The sequence below is a fragment of the Canis lupus genome, chromosome 29 (assembly GCF_048164855.1).
Source record: "Canis lupus baileyi chromosome 29, mCanLup2.hap1, whole genome shotgun sequence".
NCBI lineage: Eukaryota > Metazoa > Chordata > Mammalia > Carnivora > Canidae > Canis > Canis lupus.
Window position 1 is genome coordinate 27,546,487 of NC_132866.1, and position 21,834 is coordinate 27,568,320.

The window sequence follows — 21,834 nt, forward strand, 5'->3', positions numbered from 1 at the left end:
CCTCGTCCCCTTCCTCTGTCCTTCCCTCTCTCCCTCCTCCTCCTCTTTTCACTCCTTCTCCTTAGTCCCAGGGACAGAGTCTGGCTCTGTTTCTTCATCAGCAAGTACTTCGTCCCAGGAATCTCTCAAGAAAATTTTTTTTCTTAATTTATCTATTCATGAGATAATCCCTCACACAGAGGCAGAGACACAAGCAAAGGGAGAAGCAGGCTCCATACAGGGAGCCCAGTGTGGGACTGGATCCCAGAACTCCAGGATCAGGCCCTCAGCCGAAGGCAGACACTCAACCTCTGAGCCACCCAGGTGTCCCAAGAAAAGATATTTAAGCACCTCAAGAAGCCTATCCTATGTAGCCTCTGTTAAAAGCCTATGCCCGGGATCCCTGGGTGGCGCAGCGGTTTAGCGCCTGCCTTTGGCTCAGGGCGCGATTCTGGAGACCCGGGATCGAATCCCATATCGGGCTCCCGGTGCATGGAGCCTGCTTCTCCCTCTGCCTATCTCTCTGCCTCTCTCTCTCTCTCTGTGTGTGACTATCGTAAACAAATAAAAATTAAAAAAAAAAGCCTATGCCCCAGGATTGGTGTTCACCACACTACACAAGAACACACATACACACTGAAACATGGTGTCTAACAGGAAGGAAGGTCAGAGTGATTGTGTTTCAAAGACTGGCTGGCCACCTCTCCCCATCTCCTGTGGGGTCAGGGATTGGTCCACCTGATTAAAGTACTCCCAGCATAACTACAACTACAACTCCAAATCCACAGCCCTCCCTCATCTCTCCTCTCCTCCCACCCTTTCCCTCCTCCCCCCTTCCCCTTCGCTCCTCTCCTCTGTGTCTCTATGAAAAGTGGCAGCAGCTGCTAGAGAAGGCATACCCTTCAATGAACATCACAATTGTAGTGACTGAGTGTCCCAGCCTTCTTTCCTGGTTAATCTAACTTGGGAAGAGTTGAGGTGTGCTCTGGCTCTGCTGCCCATGAAAGGCAGAGAATAAATAACAAGCCAGAGGCATAAACAGATGTGCAGATATATGCAGCTGGCGCTTTCCTGCCAAATTACCATGGACGGAACACTGGCAGGGGGCCAGGATGCCTCCCCCTTTGTTTGGAATTTGGCCACCAGGACCCATCCAAGCTCACCATCCATTTGGCAACATCTGAGTGAGGGGAAGGGATGCCAGGGAAGGGAGTGGAAAGGCTGCAGGTGTCTTTAGGTTTGGTGAAGAGCTCCAGAGGCTTATCATGAAGACTCAGGTGGGTGAGGGTTAGTGTGATGGGGGAGGAATAGGGAGCTCTGACCAATCCCATCCTGCAGTTTCCCTAGAATAGCTCCCTCAGGATGTGGCTTGAAGTGCTTGAAGGCAGAAGGACTCTAACAATACCACATATGCATATCATGGGTTCTATGTTGTCATTCTTCCTCCCACTCAAGGATTAGGTGTTTCTGTGATCTTTGATCATGTACAATACTGCTCAGTATTGGCATGGAGTGCAGCAGGCAGGCAGCAGTTGGATGAGAGCCAACCAGAAATGGCCAAACATGAAAAGATGCCCCTGAAGACTCCAGCCCTAGAACAAGGAATGGGAGAAAACTGGTTGGAATTTTTGTGGAACTAGGGGAAAAAACAGGTGAGCAGGAGAAGAAAGCATGAGTGGGGTGAAGGAATGTTGCCCAAGGAGATCTCTCTCTGTGGACACCCCAGATTTGAATTCTGAGAGACACCAAGCCACTTTCCAGGATTCATTCAGATCACACAGAATCTTTTCTCTTTGTCAGTTGTTAATTTGTCAGGCCATCTCATGCAGATTCGAGGGGCATGGAACAGTTTTTCCAGTGCCTGATTACTAGCCCTTTTTTTAGATAACATGATACAGATTCCTGACCTGTGGGGATGGGAGCATGTGCTCTGGTCAACTATGGTATTACAATGGGTCTCGAGTGGATCCAGTCTTGTAGGCAATGGGAAGCAGGAGAGTAATATGACAAAAGTCATTGCCTACATAGACAAGAGTGGCGGTGAAGCAGAAGGAGGAATTGAAGGGAGGAGAAACGCAGAGCAGGGAGGCTAGTGTGGGAGCCTGTCATTCTTCAAGCCTAATGACATTGGTAGGATTGCTGATGGGTTGAACAGGAATCAGAGATGAGAAGGGATAGCATGGCCATGTAATTTGTTGTCCAATCCAGAATGGTTTTGAGCATGAAAAGAGTGCTATCAATCATTTTACCAGGACAGCAGACATACTCTGGAGAATCCTGGGCAAATCTGGACACACAGACCCCTTGGTCAAAAATGACCCAAGGTGTGGCACTTGGGCAAAAGGATGTATACAGTGATGCTGACCAAAGGAAGCAGTCTGGGAGGCATAGTGGCAGGATGGAAGGAGGGAATAATGAGGTTGGAATTGGATTTACTGAATTAAAGTGTTTGAAGACACTTATCTGGAAATTACCAGCAGTTTGCCATCTTCCAAGCATCCATGGGCACTTGCTTGGAAATGTGGATTTCAGGCTTGAAAAAAAATGTCTGAATTAGATATTCAGTGAATGTCTTTGGATCCAGCAATGTCATTTTAATAAATCTGAATCTCAGAAATACTCATTCTTGTGCAAAATGACATATATTTAAGGAGGCTCACTGTGGCATTGTAAGAGAAAAACCTGGGAATGACATAAAGACCCACCAACAAGGAATTGGTTAAATCTATTCTGGAGGGCCATGTAAAATATAGCTATATGTATTGAGGTATATCCTTGTATATACTGGCCTGGAAGATATCTCTGATATTTAAGTGAAAAGAACAAATAATAAAATAGTAGTATGGCATGACAAGTCTGTATAATAAGTGTTTTTAAACCTAATTTGTGTGACACCTGGGTGACTCAGCAGTTGAGCGTCTGCCTTTGGCTCAGGGTGTGATTCCAAAGTCCCAGGATCGAGTCCCACATCAGGCTTCCTGCATGGAGCCTGCTTCTCCCTCTGCCTATGTCTCTGCCTCTCTCTCTCTCTCTCTCTCTCTCTCTCTGTCTCTCTGATGAATAAATAAATACAATCTTTAAAAAAATAAACCTAATTTGTGTGTGTGTGTCTGACTGTGTGTGTGTGGTGAACATATAAAAGACCTAGAAGAATACACACCCAATTGTTAAGAGCAGTAGCTTCCAGAGAAGAGGGCAGGATTAGAGGGAAAGAGAGAAGACAGGCTTTTCCTTCTTACTCTACACGTTTCTGAATTGTTTGAAATTCCTATAATCATATATTCATGTACTACATTTAAAGAATAAAATCAATAAAAAGGATTCATAAAGACAGATGAAGGGCTATCTTGTGGAGGTGATGGGGTATGAGGGAAGGGGGGCAGGGGTGAGAGCTGGGATTGGGGCTATAACAAGAGGTCTTTATGGGATTGGGGCTGGAATGAGAGGCCTATACCCACAGAAAGGGAGATAGGAGAAAGAGATCAAGGCCAGAGAAGAAACCCCAGAGTGTGTCTGAGGAGAGTGGAACTCATTTCTGACCTCCAGGGCTGAAAGAGACAGACTCTGCGCGCACGCACACACACACACACACACACACACACACACAGAGGAGGCTGCCAGAAACATTCCCTCCAAACACCAAGCCTCTCTTTCAGCAGGACTGGGTTTATTTTTTTTTTTTAAGATTTTATTTATTTATTTATTTATTTATTCATGAAAGACACACAGAGTGAGAGACAGAGACACAGGCCGAGGGAGGAGCAGGCTCCATGCAGGGAGCCTGATATGGGACTTGATCCCAGGACTCCAGGATCAGGCGCTGGGCCAAAGGCAGGCGCTAAACCGCTGAGCCACCCAGGGATTCCCAGGACTGGGTTTAAACAAGAGCTCAGCCTTTTTCTGGGGCCCCTGATGTGTCCTAGGTGACCAACTGGGTCACCTAGGTTCCAGGTCCCATGCTGCTGGAGAAAAGCCCACTTCTTTCCGAAGTGCCACACTTGTCTAGAAGACCAGCTCAGTCAGAGGCACCACATTGCCCTGGGTCACCCAGCGCCACCCTAAGCAGCCTCAGCACAGGTAGGCCTGACTTCTTGCTTTTCTCTTCTTCCCTTCTACTGCCAAAATGCCCAGCACTTCCCCAGATGAAGAAAATAATAGCCAGAAATTCATTCCCTTCTGGAGGAGAGCTATGTGTTTGGGGATGGGAGGGGATGAGGGGGTTGGGAGTGAAATCCAGGGGACAGACAGCAGCAGTGACTCACAGGGGCTCCTCCCCTGGGGAGATGGAACTGACACACCAGGGTGTGGGATGCTTGGAGGTGATTTCCTGACAACGCTGTCAGCACCGTTTCACTCCTCACTCTCTGAGTGTCGTGTGTGTGTGTGTGTGTGTGTGTGTGTGTGTGTGTGTGTGTTTGTGTGTCCCGCCCTTGCAGCTGAGCTGAGCCTTCTTTCTCTCTCTTTGCCTTTCCTGGCTCCCTTCCATTTCCAATGCTCCCTCTCCCCATTTGGCAAGTCCTTTCCAGTGCTAACTTTCTGCCTTGGTGCTCTGCTTTCCAGCTCTGCTAGGCTTTCTTCTTTCTCTTTTAAACAGAAATACCGGAGATCCCTGAGTGGCTCAGTGGTTTGGTGCCTACCTTTGGCCCAGGGCGTGATGCTGGAGACCCAGGATCGAGTCCCACATCAGGCTCCTGGATGGAGCCTGCTTCTCCCTCTGCCTGTATCTCTGCCTCTCTCTCTCTCTGTGTGTCTATCATGAATAAATAAATAAAATCTTTTAAAAAAATAAACAGAAATACCTAGAGTCAGCTTTTCTGTTGGGGTACCCTGGCCCCAGGCTCTTTCCCAACCACAGCAAATTCTATAGATGATTGGGAGTCCAGGGATGCACAGTATGAGGGGCAAGGAGGTTGGGGCAGGGGATAGGTGGAAAGGGAGGCAAGGCAAGTGATCAAGTGAACATGTTTGGGGCTATGTCTGTGTTGCTCAGGGTCAGGAGGGTTCCGAGAGCCAGTGCAAGGGGAAGTGGCAGCACGGCTAAGCCTGTTAATGTTCCTTAGGCCTCAGAAATCATAGGACATCAGGATGGCGAGTATTTATAGTTTGTCTCACCCATCCTCCCTGCTCTCACTTTATAAATCAGAACACTGAGGTCCAGAGAGGTTAAATGACTTATCTTCCATCATGCAGCTAGCTAAAACTGGTTCTGTTGGCAGAACCAAGATGAGAACGAGGGATCCTGACTCCTGGACAATGCCGTGACCGTAATTCTATCAGAGACTTTAAGAGGAAAGGTAGGGATCCCTGGGTGGCGCAGCGGTTTAGCGCCTGCCTTTGGCCCAGGGTGCGATCCTGGAGACCCGGGATCGAATCCCACGTCGGGCTCCCGGTGCATGGAGCCTGCTTCTCCCTCTCCCTCTGCCTGTATCTCTGCCTCTCTCTCTCTGTATCATAAATAAATAATAATAAAAAAAGACTGTTTAAAAAAAAAAAAGAGGAAAGGTACTTCTCAGACACTGTGGATGACAGATTTGACTAACAACTTCTTAAAAAGATGGAAAAAGCTAGAATCTCCTGGCTCCTCAGGCAGCCCAGGGGACAGGCAGGGCCCTGTGTCTCTACGCCCCCAGCAGGCCCAGCAGTGACAGCAACACCTCTCCCTCCCATCCTGGCTACTTCCTAGTCTCTTCCCAGGTCCACCTCAGACACACAGCAGTCTGGCTGGAAATACTCCATAACCAAATTCATCTCCTTGGCTACAGACAATGCTTGCCTGACCCTGAGTTCCACCTGCTTCATCCGAGGACCAAGACCATGACAAATTTGTCTTCTGTTTATCTAAGCTCTAATTCCAGCCACCCCGCCCCAAGACTTTTGATTTTGATTTTTACTTTTTAGAAGTGTCCTCTGTCTCCCACCCCAATCTGAGAGCTTTTAATCCACCAGGCCTCAGCATTGGACTCACTTGCCTCTCCAGGAATAACACAAGACCCCTCTCCCCCTTCACTGATTGGAACAAAAATTAATCCTTAACACAAGCTCTAGTCATTTGCCATATATGTGAAATATCAGCATTGCACCCCCCCACATAGCCCAAAGCCCTCTCCTCATCCTCATCCTCTGGTTCCAGGGCTACACTAGGAATCTCCCTTCCTGTACCATGGTGCCCCAGATCCACCCCCGACCTTCAGGAGGAGTGGTGAGGGGGAGCCCGGAGTTAGCGAGTGCACTAGGCTCTCCCCCATTCTTCTAATCGGCTCCCCCAACTGCCCGCCATTCCCTGGGAAGAGAGCGTGGAAAGAAGGGTGTGGAAAAGAGGTTGGCAGGGCAATAAAAATGTCAGGGCCTTTCCTCTCGGCTCCCTTCCCTCTTGATCCTCTCCCGCTTTCTCCTTTCGCCCCTCCGCATCTCCTCCCTTTCCTCTCTCTCTCCCTCCCGCAGACCCCGCTGCAGCCGCTGCCGAGAAGGCGGCATTTGGGGTATGAGGCAGGAGAGGTTAATTATTGCTCCCCGCCCCCACGCCCCCCCTCCCCACAAGATGTATCTGACTGTCAGAAGGGGTGACAGATGAAGACAAAGTACAGGTACAGGCTCCTCGAACCCCGCCCTCCAAGTACCAGCCAGGGGTGGGAGTGGAGGGGGTGCGCTACCGAAGTTTTAACCCCTCGGACGCCGACTGAGATGGGGGGGTAGTGCGGGAAGCCGGGGTTAGAACCCGGGTCCCAGCCCGTGCAGCCTGCTCCCGCCCTGCACCGGGGATCTGAGGGGAGAGGCGGGAGGGATGCAGGGAGCAGATCTGTCCCAGAGGCTGCAGAAACAAGGTCACCAGCAGTCATCCCAAGGTCCTTACAGGTGCAGAGAAAGGGACTCGTGGAGTGGCCTAGGAGACAGGTAGATGTGGGGGCCTGAGAACCCCAATGAGAGACACAGAGAGTTCCAGGACTCCACCTTCTCCATGACAATGTCTCCCTTCACCCAAATCTGTTCCCAGGCATCCTGGTCAGTGTGTGCTTGGTGTCTGACAATGAGAGTTGTGTGTTTGAACCTGTGTGTACTTGTGATGATGTAACTCAATAGGCTCAGAAGGACTCGAATATGGTGGGTCTGTGTGTGTGTATGTTCATGCACACCCAAAACCACAACGCTTGGAAGGGGTGTCTGCAAGGATCGGCAAGAGTGCCTATACGGTGAGCACAATGTATTGTGAATGTTCGCCTGAGATAGGGAGCTTCTGCCTGTAAGCATGGCTCTGGGGAAGGAGTGTGTCTTTGGAAGAATGTAGATGTGTGTTTGCAAGTGCTGAGGTGTCTATATTTGGGAGGGTGTGGATAAGGCATGTCTTTCTCTGGGTACACAATGTGTGCCAGTGTGGGGGACATTGCTGTTGGAGTGAAGGTAAGCATGATTGTGTATCTGTGTTTGTGTGTGTGTGTGCATGCATGCGTGTGTGAGCTCACATGTGCTGGCCCAGAGCTGCCAGCCTCTTCCTCTCATTGGCATCCCTCCCTTTCCTGACTCTCTTCTCTCCATAAGCAAACGAGGTGAAATAATTACTTTTCCATTTAAATGCCCCATGTTCAAGCCAGAATGAAAACAAAGTGATTTAATAAAATTGTCTTTAAAGGGGAAAAGAGGAAAATAAACGTCTGCTCTGTTCCTCTCCCTGGTGTTCAGGGAGGCCCCAAGCCCTTCAAAGTTAATTAAAACAGGAACTAAAATCATAGAATAGCTTACCAACCCTTTCCCCATCTCCACCTTCAAGGTAAGGCAGCCCCCAGAAGCCCTGCCTTTGGCCAGGGACTTGAGGCCACCCGGTTCCTGGGTTTAGCTTCACCCTGAGACTAACACTCATCCCTGGAAGGCACCCTGGCCTTCCTCCAGCTGTACCTAGGGGAGGAAGCTCTACTCCTTTCCTCCTCCCAAAGAGTAATGAAAGGCCTTGCCTGGATGTTTGAAATCCTTGATGGACACTGGTCCTCATCAGAAGCTTCCGGCACTTGCCTCCTCCCAGGACAGAGCCTCTGAAGCCCCCCCTGCCCTTCCCCATGGTCCCCTGAGTCCCCAGCTGCTCTGAGCTTTATCTGTCTTCACTGACCCCCTGGCCTGGTCCTCAGCTCTAGCTCTGCACAGTTCCGGCTGCTTCCGCCTGGTCTGTATCTGTTCCCCATCAGAGGTCCCCTAGAGCTCTAGCCTTCAGCAGCCCAGATAAAAGAGATGGATGGAGGTGAGTTTGGAGATGCCCCTCCCTGCAAGTGCAGAGCTAAAGCCCTGGGCTGTGATGGGGGCTCCCTGAGGAGGGCTGAGAGTGAGGGTGAAGGCTGCCAAGTTCTCTGGGAGCCCAGTTCCTATGCATCCCCACCCACCTTAGCCCTTTCCTTCCTCCAAAGCCCAATTCCTAAGGCCTTCTCCAGGCAGGCCCCCAGACTGCGATCACTCCATCCTCCAACATACACTTCAGCAAGAAGCTCTGTACTAGGTACCCAAACCCCATCTGCATGCAGCTCCTCTGCCCAGAAATTATAGTAGTAAAATTGATCATTTATTGAACACCTATTATGTTCCAGAAACATTACTTATAAGACCTCTACTGTCATCACAACCTCTACAGAGGAAGTTTTATATTACCTTTCAGAGGAGGGCACAGAAGGGAAGCTAAGAAAACTACCCAGGGTATGCACTTAAAAAGTGGTAAAACTGACATTCAGACCTGTGCTACAAAACCTTATGTGCCCCTGCCAGGCTATCCTTAACCTCCGAGCCCTAGTTCTGCTCCCAAAGACCCTTCATTGCCCTTCAGAGACCACTGCCAGTGAGAGCCCTCCCCACACTACTAACCTCAGAACTTAAACCCTTCTGCCACAGGTTCACACTGTGGGGGAGGGGCAGAGGGAAATGGGAAGCCAGAGTTAGAACCTGGGTCCCTGAAAGGTCAGCTGAATCCAGGAGGCCTGTGTGGCCTCACCAGCCCTGCTTCAGTGATCTGGGATGGGGGTTGGTGGGGGGAGGTAGGAATATTTGTCCCTAGATCCGCACTTTCATCCTGGGAGACCCTGTCACTTCTCATAAAGACTCTGTCTTTTCTCCCAGGGAACTCCAGACCCTCAAGTCCGGGTTGCCTCCCAAGGTTCTGCCCACCAAGGGGAGAAGGTGAGATTTGATCGCGGAGAAACATTTGTCACCCAAATTGGCTTTCATAACTCTTCTCCCTGTTCAGAGAGCCTTCAGTCACTCACATGGCCAGGAGTCAGCCCATGTCTTCAGCCCCTCTGCCATGCCTCCAACCAGGGGAGACACAGCCCCGGCACCTAAGACTTCAGTCCTGGAAATAAAAGAGAGGCTAAACAAAGTGAAGAGAGGCAACAAAGGGACAGAAACCCTGGTTTTGGGATGAAGTAGTCAGGCATGAGATGCTGCCCCAGACCAAGGGTGAGGACGTACCTGAAGACTCCTGGCCTTGACTACATCTGGAAAACATCTAGCAAAGGAGGGAAGGAAGGAAGAAATCATTCAGAAGCACCTTTCCTAATTCAGTTCCGGAAATGTGTGGGTGTATGTGGGGAGGGGGCGTCTATGATGACCCTTTCCAGGTCCAGGCCTCACTCTCATTTGAACCCCTGGTGCTGAGCCCAAACTGAAAGCCGGTAATGGCAACTGGGCGGGCAGTGGCCCAGCTGGCTGGGATGAGGCTTCATGGTACAGTGATGTTGGGAGCGGGGCCTCACCTTGCCTACCTGTGAGTCACCTAAGCCAGGCCAAGCTCTGGAGCCTACACTCTTCTCTGCCACCAGCACATCTGGGATCCATCTTGAGCAGAGAGAGGACCAAGGAACATAGGGGCCCCAGCCTGGAGAAGGGAGGGTGGGAAGAAAGACAGGGATAGCTCCAACTGATCTAGCTTCCAGATTCTGCCCTAAGATTGCCACCAGAGCCTCTATCGCTCCACCCCCTCAACTCTGTCTCTGATGCTGATCTCATTACCACCCTCCTTGCCCCCCCCCACAGCCCCATCTCTCTCTACCAGACCAACCCTCCCAGAGTCCTCAAACCACCCTCTATTATCTTCAACTGACTCCCAGAGCTCCCACCACTACCTTCAAGACCGGATCCTTCCTAGTCTCTAAATGCACCCACCACTGCCCTCAGAAAACTCATTCCAACCCCCAGCTTCCCAGACCCCACACCCACACATTCCAACCATCATCCTTCCTTCCCAAGGTGCTTTGCATTGACAGGTAAGAGTTGATCTTCATTAACATCTCATTTCCCTGAGTGGATTTCCATAGCTGTTCACCCAATGAGAAAGAACCTAGTCATTTGGAGGGCTGGAGAGGTGACCAAAACACACATCCCAGGAGGGAATGGGCCTATGTCTCCAGCCTCTTTCCCTCTGCCCTAAGCTGCCTGCACACTTAGAGTCCTAAGTGACAAGACCTGAACTTTTGAGCAAAAAAAAGAGTTCAAGGAGTCTCCAAGTCCACCAGAAGAGTATTTAGGCCTGTCTGCCCCTCACACGTGTGGAGAGTTACACACATATGTGCACATAATCATGTAAACATGCACATACATAATTAATCTAAGTATACATACATTCTCATGCACATGTTACAAGAGAACGTAAGCTCTGTAAGGTCAGGGACAATGTGTTTTCCTGTGATGCATTTCCAGTTCCTATAGCAATGTTGGCACAGGACAAATATTTGTTGAGCTAACAGCACATAATGGAACACACACTTGCAAATAAATGTATACATACAGCTATATACACTTATAACAATACATCCATATATACAGTGCTTATGGACACACATGTATACATGTATCCATGTGGTTATCCACACGCACATGTGCTTTTAGATAATCCACATGTATAACACATGTTATAATATAGTATATACATATATATATACACCTCATATATAATGCATGCAAGCACACACATAACTAAGAACATATTGATATTACATATATATCACACATAGATGCCACGTATATATTACACACACGTGCACATTCACATACATAAATAAATACAAACGGAAGCATCTTTTTACTCAAATTTTCCCAATTTAACTGTCTTAAGGCCCCCTGGCCCGGCCTGGCTGCTACAACCAGAAATATCCACCAGATGGCACTCTTTTGCCACTTCCCGTACTCCCAAGTGTTGCCAGAGGTGTCGCCAGAGCTGTCGTCCCTTTCGGCCGAGGTGGAAAACGCGGAGCCGGTGTACCCCAGGCTTTCCCCCTCACTCCCATACGCAGCAGGACGGTGGGCGTGCCCTTGGTCCCCAAAGACTGCAATCTCGAGCTTCTCCGAAGTCGGGCTCATCCCTTCGGGCCTCCAGGCTTCTGTTGGAGGGGTGGACTCCCCTTGGGGGGGGGGGGGGCAGTTCTGCTCAGTCCTCAAATCCACCCTCATTCACCAGTGAGCCAAAAGTTGGGCTTCACCCGGACTCCATCGGTTCAGAACAGCGCAGCTCAAGGACCTTTACTAGGAGCCTTCCTAGTAATAAGCAGATTCCTCACTACGGCGGACGAGGGAGTCAGGGTCATTTGTACACACGTGGCGCCCACACACCTGTACACACAGCCCCCCAACCTCGGTGTACTCCCGACATCTCGCCCTGGACGCCCAGCCGGGGGGTCAGCCAAAAGCGGAGAGAAGCGCCAGACCCTGGGACCTAGAACCCTCGGCTAGGGAGGAGCTGGTCCCGGTTAACCCCTCCTGCACCGGTACAGAGTTGACTCGGGGTCTCGGGTTCGGAGTCGAAGTGCATTCTCTCATCTTAAGCAAACCACTTAAAATCCCGGAGATGGGAGAAGTAGGGTGGGACACTCAGAGTCAGCTCTCTTGGAACCTCACACTTCGAGTGTGAGCAACCTCGAACGAAAAACGCAGGCAAGGCTGGAAAACCCGTGAGGGAGGTGAGGCCGAGAGTTCTGGCAGCGGCTCAGCATCCCCCCCTCTTCCCCTCTCTTCCCCCGGGAGCAGCGGGAAATTATTTATTAAAACATGCCCGCGCACTCATTTATTTGCGGTGAATAATCCTCGGCATCGCAGCGCGTTTATTAAACCTTTCCCGTCCCTGCATTACTTTAATAATAAATCGCGTGTCACTTTCCAGCGACGTTATTAAAGCCCGTCCGCGGAGCAGAGACGGGGAGGGGGCGGGGGTGGAGCAGCAGGGATTCCTTGTATTCCAGGCTCTGCGGCCTGAATCAGCAGGGCCGGGAGGGGGGAAACTGAGGCTACAGAGAGGCTGCATTTCAATTCTCTACAAAGTCTGCAAAAGCGATCAAGGAGTACAGACTCCCGGGGGTGCTTGTGATCCCCTCGGGTAGGGTTCCGTCTCGGCTCCGCAGGTGGGCACGTGTTATCGACAGACCCGCCAGGGGGCGCCTTCGAGCACAGCTGGGCGAAGCCCCTAGCCAGGGTCGCAATCCCAGGCTGCCACAGAGCCCAGACCGCGTCCCCTCCTTCAGCGTGGAGCCGACCTCCTTCGGCGGGACAGCACGAGCCCCCCTATCCTTGGCACAGGGTTCACATCCCTACTGCTGCTTCCGCGGTGGTCTTGGAATTCGCCCCAAGTATCCAACCTGCTCGAGCTGTCGAGAGCAGTTCCTGGGGCCTCCTGGCTCCAGACAGGACTAAAGAGCTGTCCTCTGGCTCAGCCTCTGGAGGAGCCCTGCGGTTCTGCGGGAGGGACTGCCAAGCCCTCGGGTGAGGATTCCGGACCACGCCCCTCCCGAGAGCCCGGGCTCCCTGCCTTGGGCCCCAGAGGACAAGCTCAGACACCCAGCCAACTGCAATCTCTCCTGTGGTGGCGCCAGGCTCTGGGCGTGGCCCCGGCGCGTAGGAGACTGTCGCCATCCATACACTAGATCTTGGCCTCCTGAACTTAAGTTTTCATTTTCTGCTTCAATCAGTCAATAAACACTGAGCCTCACCCAGGCTAGGTATGGCCAGCATGGAGAGAGATGTGGGGAATGAAAAACCGGCTCCTGGACGGACCCCCAGCCAGCTAGGTCACAGTTGGCAGCTGAGGAAACAGGCTTACCTGACTTTGCTTGGTTGCAGCAGGGCAATGGGTGGATTCCAAGGGGGAATCCTAGGGTGCAGCCCATGCTCATGGCCCAGAGTCTCCTCTCGTTCATCCAGTATGTGCTTTTACACTGGGGTTCTACCCACATAGACCTGGTTCCCCACTCTGCCTGGGGCGGGGACCAGAGTGGGTTGAACAGAGGGGCAGGCAATCTAACTAGTCCAGCCCAAATGGAGTGCAGACTCGAAGAATACCCTCCCTCCAACCAGATGGCTTCAGACTTCCTCCCTAGAGGGCAGGGTAGGCCCCAGCTCAAGCTTCCTCTCCGTACATCTGGCAGGCATGTGCTTAGAGAGCAGGACCTACAGCTTCTGGAAGCCAGTGTCCTACTACCATGGGAAGCCTCCCAGGGAAATGCGGTCTTCATGTGCACACCTGCATGAACCACCTGTGCATCTGTGTGCCTCAGTTTGTTCATAAATCTTTATTGTGTGCCTACTGTGCCTAGTCTTGTGCTAGGCATTGTCCAATACAGAGTGGTATACGATATGGTGCTGGGCCTCACAGAGTTTCCAGAATGACAGGAGAAGTTAGGCATGACCAAATGCCCATTTTACTGCGCTGGACTAAACCATGCTCCATTATGCTTTTCCAGACAACAGATGCCCAATAGCAAAGAGGACTGCAGTTAGTAAATGCAATTGGAACTTAGGTGAGGGGGGGAATTTCTAGATGAGTTTTGAGGAAGGGTAAACCAAGGCTAGGCAAAGGTTAGGGACTAGGACTAGAAAAACAACAGCAGGAGCTGTGGTGAAGGGTAGTTAAGAAGACTGGCTGAGCAGGGCTAGAGGGAGGGCTGTCAGAAAGAAGAGGAGGATCCTAGCTGCCTCTTTGTGTCTGCTCTGCACCCCATAATACTCCCACCCACCCTGGGGATTAGCAGGCAGCTGCTGTCTTCTGCCCAGTTGGTCCACACTGGAGATTGTCCTGGCCAGGGCACCTCCTCCATGGGCCCTTCGGCTTCCCACCTCCCCTATCCTTTACCTCTCTCCTTACTCTCCTCCAACTTTTGTCTCCCTACTTAACCACCACGTCTCCTCTATTAAGGGCATGAAAGCAATTAAAGAGCCCTGCTCCCCCTTTTAGGTCTTTTCAAGAGCAGGGATGAATACTATCCCCCCATCCCCATAGGCCAGGGATCCAGACCTAGTAATAATCTTCTCCCTCTTCACTCTCAACCTCCTCAGGAACCAGATGCAGGGATGGCAGCTGGGGGAGGCCTGTGGAGTTCAGCTGGTCTGCAAACACATGTGGGCAAAGGGGAGAGAACAGAGGGGCTGTCAGTACCCCCAGGCTATGAGAAAGCCATACCTGCCTTTTCACCCACATATACATACACACAGGGATACACATTCAAGAGCCTGAATCCACCCTTAGGCCCCCAGCCCCCAGAGCCCAGGGCTCCCCCTTACCTGGTGTGAGCACTGTCAGGCTAGCTGGGGCCTCCACCTGGCCCAGAGCATTGCGAGCCAGGCAGCGGTAGATACCCTCATCGCTGGGACGCACAGCCTGGATCTGTAGCCAGCCTGTCACCTCAAACCTCTGGGGTCCACCCCTGAACTAGAGCCAGAGGAGGAGTCAGCAGGGTCTTTCTAGGGGGACCCTGGGCTGCCCAAGGAGGCCTCTGCTCCCTATCCTACCTGCACTGAGATGTGGGGATCATCCCCTGGTAGCTGAATGTCCAAGCCGTCCTTCCTCCACTCGATGGATGCCATGGGGTATGCAAACACCTCACAGCCAAAGATCACATCCTGCCCCGTCACGTTCCAAATGTCATATGGGTGCAACACGATCTGAGGCTCTAGGGATGGAGGTGGGAGGCCTGAGAACAGCATGGCACACCTGATCCAGCAAGAAGCCCGCCCATATGTGTATGAACCATCATGGATATGTTTGTGGGGAAAGACAATAAACACTGAGGTAAGTACACATCCATAAACATGGCATGACAGATACACACCGGTACATAGAAATGTAGGTACAGGTACACACAACGTACAAACTCAGAAATGGAGAGGTACATGCAGACAGGATGCACAAACAAGCACACAGATCCACATCCCAGGTTGGCAGCCACACTCTATCCCCAATTGCTCCCCTGTCCTCATGCCACCCTTGAGGCCTCCATCCTGCTCTACTTGGTTACCAACACCTCCCCCTTCCCTCCCCCCTTCCTAACTAGGTCCAGTTGCCAAAGACCCAGAGAGCAACCCTTCCTCCACACACACACTTAGACAGGGGATTGGGGTGGAGGAGGGGGGTTCCCACGTGGGAAAGGCAGAGAACCTGAAACCAGATCCAGGCAGCAGGCAGAGAGCCTGAAGTTGTGGGGTAAAATCTTGGGACCCTGCCGGTGTTTGTTTTCCTGGCAGCCCCAGCCAGGCCAGCTCAGCTCCCTCAAAGGGGCTCAGGAAGTGAAAGTGAAGTAATGCTGCCAAAGGAAACCTGAGGCTTGAATGGCCGTCAGCCCCCCTGGGACGGCAGGGAGGAGCTGGAATCGCCCCCTCCTTCACGAATCCAGAGGCACCGAAAGAAGAGAAGGGAGGTGGGCGGACTGGGCTAACAGCTCGCTCCACTACGAATCGAATTGGAATCCGCCCAAGAGAAACCATATTGCATCTTTCTGGAACCCAAGTCTCCCTGCCTGGGCTCCAGCGATCTGGACAAAGTCTGGGAGTCTCTTCACTCTCAGTTTTAGGACCAGCCATTGGCTCTGTGCCCGCCAGGTCTGGAGCTTTCTCCAGGGCACACAGCTTATGGACAGAACTCGGACCCGCACCTTCAGGCGGCGGGCTCTGCCAACCAGCTGCGAGAGCCGGCTCTTACACTGGACTCGAGGCCTCGTCTTTTCCGCTCCGCTGGCCAGAGACCAGTTCAGTCGGAGGTCGGGGAGCAATGCCTCGAGTGCCCCAAGTGCCGGGGGTAGGCCCCAGGGCCGCGCGTACCCGATTCGCAGGGCCCCGGGTGCGCCACAGTGAGGTTGGCGTCCGGCCGAGCACGGGCCGCCTCCTGCAGGCGGCAGATCTGCGCGTAGGTGCGGCCGTCGGATCCGCAAAGCGGGCGCTGCGAGCGGCAGGCACACAGAGGCTCCGGAACCTCTCCGCGGCTCAGGTCGCCGCCTGCGTCCAACCGGCACTCAAGCTGCTCGCCGCAGCGCCCATAGAAGTGGGCGCTGGGGTCCAGGTCGCAGAGCTGGCCCTCGAGGTTGGCGCATTCCCAACAGCAGCCGCACGCGTCGCGCACCCGGCCGGCCAGGCAGCCCCGCGGCGCCGCGCAGTCTTCTGGCCGGCAGGGAGCGCAGCCCTCGCCCTCCGCCAGCAGCCGCAGCCAGCCGCGCCGCAGGTAATCGGGGCCTGGGGACGGCCGCGCGCCTGTCGGGGGCGGCGTCCGTAGCAGCAGCAGCAGCAGTAGCGAGGGCAGAGCCAGGGCAGCAGCGGGTGGCGGTGGCATGGTTAGCTGGAAGCCCTGCGAGCACTCCGGGCATCAGCGCGTTCGTGGCACCCTGCCAGGGAGGGAAGCCAGGTCAGGTCAGAGAAAACCTCGCTGTTCCTTGTACCAAAGTTTGACCCGAGCACTGCCCACCCTCCCCTGCTTCGTTGGAGTCAAGTCGATCCTCCACAACAGGCCTGGCGACTCTCTAGGAGTCATCCAGTTATTGATTGGGCTGTGTTTCTGGGGTTGGGGAGAAATGAGAAGAAAGGTAACAAAGCTCAAGCACCAGCGCACGCGCGCGCACACACACGCACACAGACACACCCCAGCAGCAGCACCACTTGCCATCCAACTCTGAAGCTTCCTGCCCTAGAGGTGGATGGGAATGGATGGCCCCAGAACTGAAAAATTGTTATCAAGGGTGGGAACAGGGAAAGAGTAATGCCCTGGGGCACAGAGCCCACTCACCTGGTGTCCAGGACTAAGCCCTTCAGGGCAGCCGTAGCTCCAGTCCGAAAAAGCAGGCGGTGGAAAGAAAGCAGAGGCCAGCAACCGGCTGGGCCTGGCAGCCACCTCTGCTCCGGCGGGAGGATCTCTGAGAGAACCCACGGCCTTGCAGTCGGAGAACAACTCCTCCGCCCCCTCTCCCCGCCTCTCGACGTCGAACACAACCCCCTCCCTCCAGGTCTGAAGCTGCCAATATTATGCAGCCGCACGGGACCCTTCTGGGCCACTTCTCTAGCTGGGCCAAAGTCACAGTGAGAAGTGGGGAGCCGTAACCGGACACCGAAGCTCGGAGAAAACTCGGGACAGGCTGGGGTGGACGTTGGGAGTACGGGATCTGGGGGTGGCTGGGAAGCTCGAAGAGCTGAGTGAAGGTCTGGGACTTGTCCCATCGGACTTCACAGCCCCTGGGGTCTGCTAGAACGGCTGCATAATGGGCAGGAAGTAGGAGCTCTGGTGCCAAGTCGGCGCTCCTGGAGGGCAGCGCCAACCAACGCAGTCTCCCCGCAGCCCAGGGCCGGCTTCCTGGGGCTATCGAAGGCTTCTTGTCCATCCAGCTTCCCTACCAAGGCGCTGACCAGAGACTTGGCGCTTACATCTGCCACCCCACAACTGGCCTCCTCCACCCTCCCCACATCCGGCAGGTGCTTCAGCCGGCGGACAGCCGGTGATTATAGAGGTCCCAGGCGACTAGCAGCCGCAGGGAGAGGTGGGCGGGGCGCCTCCCCAGCGGACCTCGCTCCGGGTCGGGATTACAGGTTACATTTGCATTCGGTCTCGCGGCCGCCACCGGCGCCACCGTGGCACTTCGGGCTGGGGGCGGGGAGGAAAGCGTTCCTGGAGGCCCGCCCGCCCGCCCGCCTTACCGGGGGTCTGCCAGGCCCCGCCCTAGCCTGCCCCAAGCGGCTTACAGAAGCCGCGCTGCGGTTCAGTTTGCAGGGGGTGGAAACTGAGCTTTGCAGCTGGGGAGGTGACGGTACTTAGCAGTCTCGGCCCAGAAGGACCTGGCCCCCAGCCGAGCGGCTCGGACGCGGGCCTCCTGAGCAACCCCCTGAGTCCAGGGCGGGCGACTCCGCATGCGTACTGGAGGCCCGGAGCGTCAAACTCCTGGATGCGGTCCAGGACTCCGTCTCCGGACCTGAACTCGGACAAGCCCTTTCACTTAGGGGTTCCCTAGCAGCACGCACACCACTACTGGCCGGGAGGCTCCGACAAGGTGTGCGAACACCGATACACAGTCACCCTCGTGTCCAAAACTCAAGAAGGACTGGGAGTGAACTTCACGCGAAGTCTCGCAACTGTCGCGAGAATCAGAACAGGAAGTCAAGGAAGCCGCGCAGGAGAGGCCCGCGGGTTTCAAAGCAGAACAAGAAGGGGCGGAGCCCGCGATAGCTGCCAGTCGTGGATAATCCCGTGGCCTTGGGGCCATCTGAGTTGACCTGGAGCAGAAGTGCACTGTAGAAGAACTGCAGGAAGCCTTGAAAGAAAACAGGGGAAGGGAGGGTAGGAGGGAACTTGAACGTGGAGCCAACAGAGCCACTCAAGGAGGTCTCTGGCTCTGAATTACAAAATGCCTGGAGGGTGGAGATCACTCCCAGTATACTGAACGGAAGGGGATTTCATAAAGAATTATTACTAGTTTCTAAGACTCAGAGCCAGTATTTAAACAACAAACTCCCCAGACCTAGAAACTCTTCACTTACCTCACTTTATTGTAGCAGATTGTTTACTTTTCAGTCTTTGCTGTACTCTAAGCCGTATTAGGAATCATGCCTAACGCTTCCCCGTATCTTGTGCACCTAGCCCTGCGCCTGGCGGCACAGTAAATTCTTGGTAAATATTTGTGGATTAAATGTGAAAGACTTCCTGTGTGTGAAAGTCAAGTTTAATTTGGATTTTCAGAGTCGCTGATTGAAGGCTGGATAGACGGGGAACGAGCGCCCTCTGGTGGGCCTGCGGTTGGTGACAATAACGACCGTGCATACAGTAGGCACCAAAGATGTTGACTCTACAGATCTTCTTTCTTTCTTTCTTTCTTTCTTTCTTTCTTTCTTTCTTTCTTTCTTTCTTTCTTTCTTTCTTTCTTTCTTTCTTTCTTTCTTTCTTTCTTTCTTTCTTTCTTTCTTTCTTTCTTTCTTCTTTCTTTCTTTTTCTTTCTTTCTTTCCTTTCTTCCTTTCTTTCCCTCTCTCTTTCTTTCTTCCTTCCTTCTTTCCTTCCTTTTCCTTTCTTTTCGATTTTATTCATTTATTTGACAGAGGGAGAGAATAAAGTGGGAGGGGGGTGGTGGCAGGGAGAGGGAGAAGCAAACTTCCCTAGAGCAGGGAGCCCATCACTGGCTAGATCCCAGGACACTGAGATCATGACCTGAGCCAGAGGCAGCCACTTAATGGACTGAGCCACTCAGGTGCCCCTAGATCTACTCTTACTAAAGATTTGTTCCAGGGAAAACACCACATATTGTAAAAATATTTTTAGAAAGGAATTTTTTGCAAGAGACAGTTTGCAAGTCTAGGTATGTTCCCAGATCCTCATTATCTGACACTATCCATTCAGACTGCAAAAGACTTTCAGTAGCATCTATTCTCATACAGTTTTTGCATATTCATACTTTGAAATATTGGCTCAGTTTGGGTCATGAAAAACTGTTGGACCATGAGAAAAGGTTTCTCTAGTTTAGATAATGTGAGTACTTCAATGAGAGAAACCAGGTGGCAGCATCCTTTGCATCTAGATGAGGGAGACTAGATTCAGATGAAGAGAGTGAAGTTAAAATTTCTTGAAGAACAGATAGTCCTGCCTCTTCTCCCCACCCTTGACTATAGATGCTTGTACTGAGAGAGAATGAGATATAGAATGTAGTTTGCTTTCCACTGTGAATCATAGTCTGGAGTTCACAAGTTATAATATCTTCACTTTCTTTCGGCCACTGATCCATGAAATAATTGTTAAATATAATGACAGAATGAAATGGGTTTTAGACAGATGGGTAGCATAGGATGAAACAAAGTGTAAAGGATCAGTGTGTAACTTGGTAAGAAATTACTTGAGAGAACCACACATTCTAACCTGTCACTTTATGAACCCTGTTTTGACACACCTGGTGGAAAATAGTGGGGTTGCAGTTTTAACGAAGGTGAAACAAATGATCCAAATTGACTCATTAGAGATGGACACAGAGGAATTGTGCTTCCTGTGAACATTAGAATCACAAGTAAAAAAGAATCACTTAGGGGTACCTGGGTGGCTCAGTGGTTGAACGTCTGCCTTCGGCTCAGGGCGTGATCCTGGGGTCCTGGGATCGAGTCCTGCATCAGGCTCCCCACAAGGAGTCTGCCTCTCTCTCTGTGCCTCTCATGAATAAATAAAATCTTTTTAAAAAAATCAGCATAGAGGGATCCCTGGGTGGCGCAGCGGTTTGGCGCCTGCCTTTGGCCCAGGGCGGGATCCTGGAGACCCGGGATCGAATCCCACGTCGGGCTCCCAGTGCATGGAGCCTGCTTCTCCCTCTGCCTATGTCTCTGCCTCTCTCTCTCTCTCTGTGTGACTATCATAAATAAATAAAAATTTTAAAAAATCAGCATAGATAATTAAGATGGAATAACTTACAGATACCTACTATAGGTGAATTTAGCTAAGTGAAAAATGTGTAGGAAGATAAGGTTAAGTGAAAAGGAGAAGCATATAGATACTGTTTATCATATATATCATCAATAAACGCCCTAAGGAAAAAAAAAACACCCTAAGACGGGTGCCTGGGTGGCTCAGTTAAGCATCTGACTTCCACTCAAGTCATAATCTCAGATTCCTTGGTCTGAGCCCTTGTTCATACAGCTCCCTGCTGGGTAGGGAGTCGGCTTGTCTCTCTTCCTTCTCCCTCTACCCCTCCCCCACCTCGTGCTCATTCACGCTCTCTCTCTCTCTCTCAAATAAATACATAAAATCTTTTTTTAAAACACCCTAAGGGACACCTGGGTGGCTCAGCGGTTTAGCGCCAGCCTTCAGCCCAGGGCATGATCACGGAGTCCTGGGATCAAGTCCCGCGTCGGTTCCCAGCATGGAGCCTGCTTCTCCCTTTGCCTGTGTCTCTGCCTCTCTGTGTGTGTGTCTCTCATGAATAAATAAAATATTTTTAAAAAATTAAAAAACACCCGAAGACAATTTGGAATGAGGCAAATGGTTCTGTATAATGCTTACGATACCTTTATTTTATAAAACTCTTTTGTATAATAAAAAAGTAGAGGCTATTTTTGTAGAAAAATTAGAATGTTAGGATGAATTTAGAAAGATGGGACAGCCAGGCAGGAAGATAAACATTATTATTCAGCTACAAATGTTACCAAATGAAAACTGGAATACCTAGGAGACTAGCTGTCTGGAATACCTATAAGCATTAAGTCAGACTGAATGAGCTTTAAGATGTGCAGAACAAGATCAGCTGAAAATTTTTTTAGTTTATTTTTCCTATATCCAAGGAGACAACTCTCCCCACCCCACCCCCCAGTGTCCCATCTACCTTTGAGATGGAGACTGTAGCTCCATCTGACTGGACAATTTGACCATATTTTGTATTAATGAACTTAGAAAGGATAAATCATAGTTATCTAAATATAGACTCTACATTTCTTGCTCTCTCTCTCTTTTTTAAAAGATTTTATTTATCTACTTATGAGAGGGGGGGGCACAGAAAAAGGCAGAGGGAGAAGCAGGCTCCATGCGGGGAGCCTGATGTGGGACTCGATCCCGGGACTCCAGGATCACACCCTGAGCCCAGGTGTCCCTCTTGCTCTCTTTTTGTTTTTAACCTTTTTTTGAAGTATAA

The 21,834-nt window shown here is 51.7% G+C and overlaps 1 protein-coding gene and 1 long non-coding RNA gene across 2 annotated transcripts; both read right to left on the minus strand.

Moving 5' to 3' along the window:
• Positions 1-8,496: 8,496 nt before the first annotated feature.
• LOC140620984 (uncharacterized) lies at positions 8,497-9,456 on the minus strand. The gene is made up of 2 exons (XR_012020703.1): positions 9,418-9,456; positions 8,497-9,298 (listed from the first exon to the last, which is right to left on the minus strand). It is a non-coding gene; the product is annotated as an uncharacterized lncRNA (long non-coding RNA).
• Positions 9,457-13,483: 4,027 nt separating this feature from the next.
• Positions 13,484-17,831, minus strand: KAZALD1 (Kazal type serine peptidase inhibitor domain 1). Its single transcript, XM_072805632.1, has 5 exons — positions 16,979-17,831; positions 16,024-16,580; positions 14,719-14,879; positions 14,491-14,638; positions 13,484-14,316 (listed from the first exon to the last, which is right to left on the minus strand). Exons 2-5 carry the CDS (start codon positions 16,526-16,528, stop codon positions 14,225-14,227), a joined length of 906 nt encoding a protein of 301 aa, XP_072661733.1. The 5' UTR covers positions 16,529-16,580; positions 16,979-17,831; the 3' UTR covers positions 13,484-14,224.
• Positions 17,832-21,834: the final 4,003 nt, after the last annotated feature.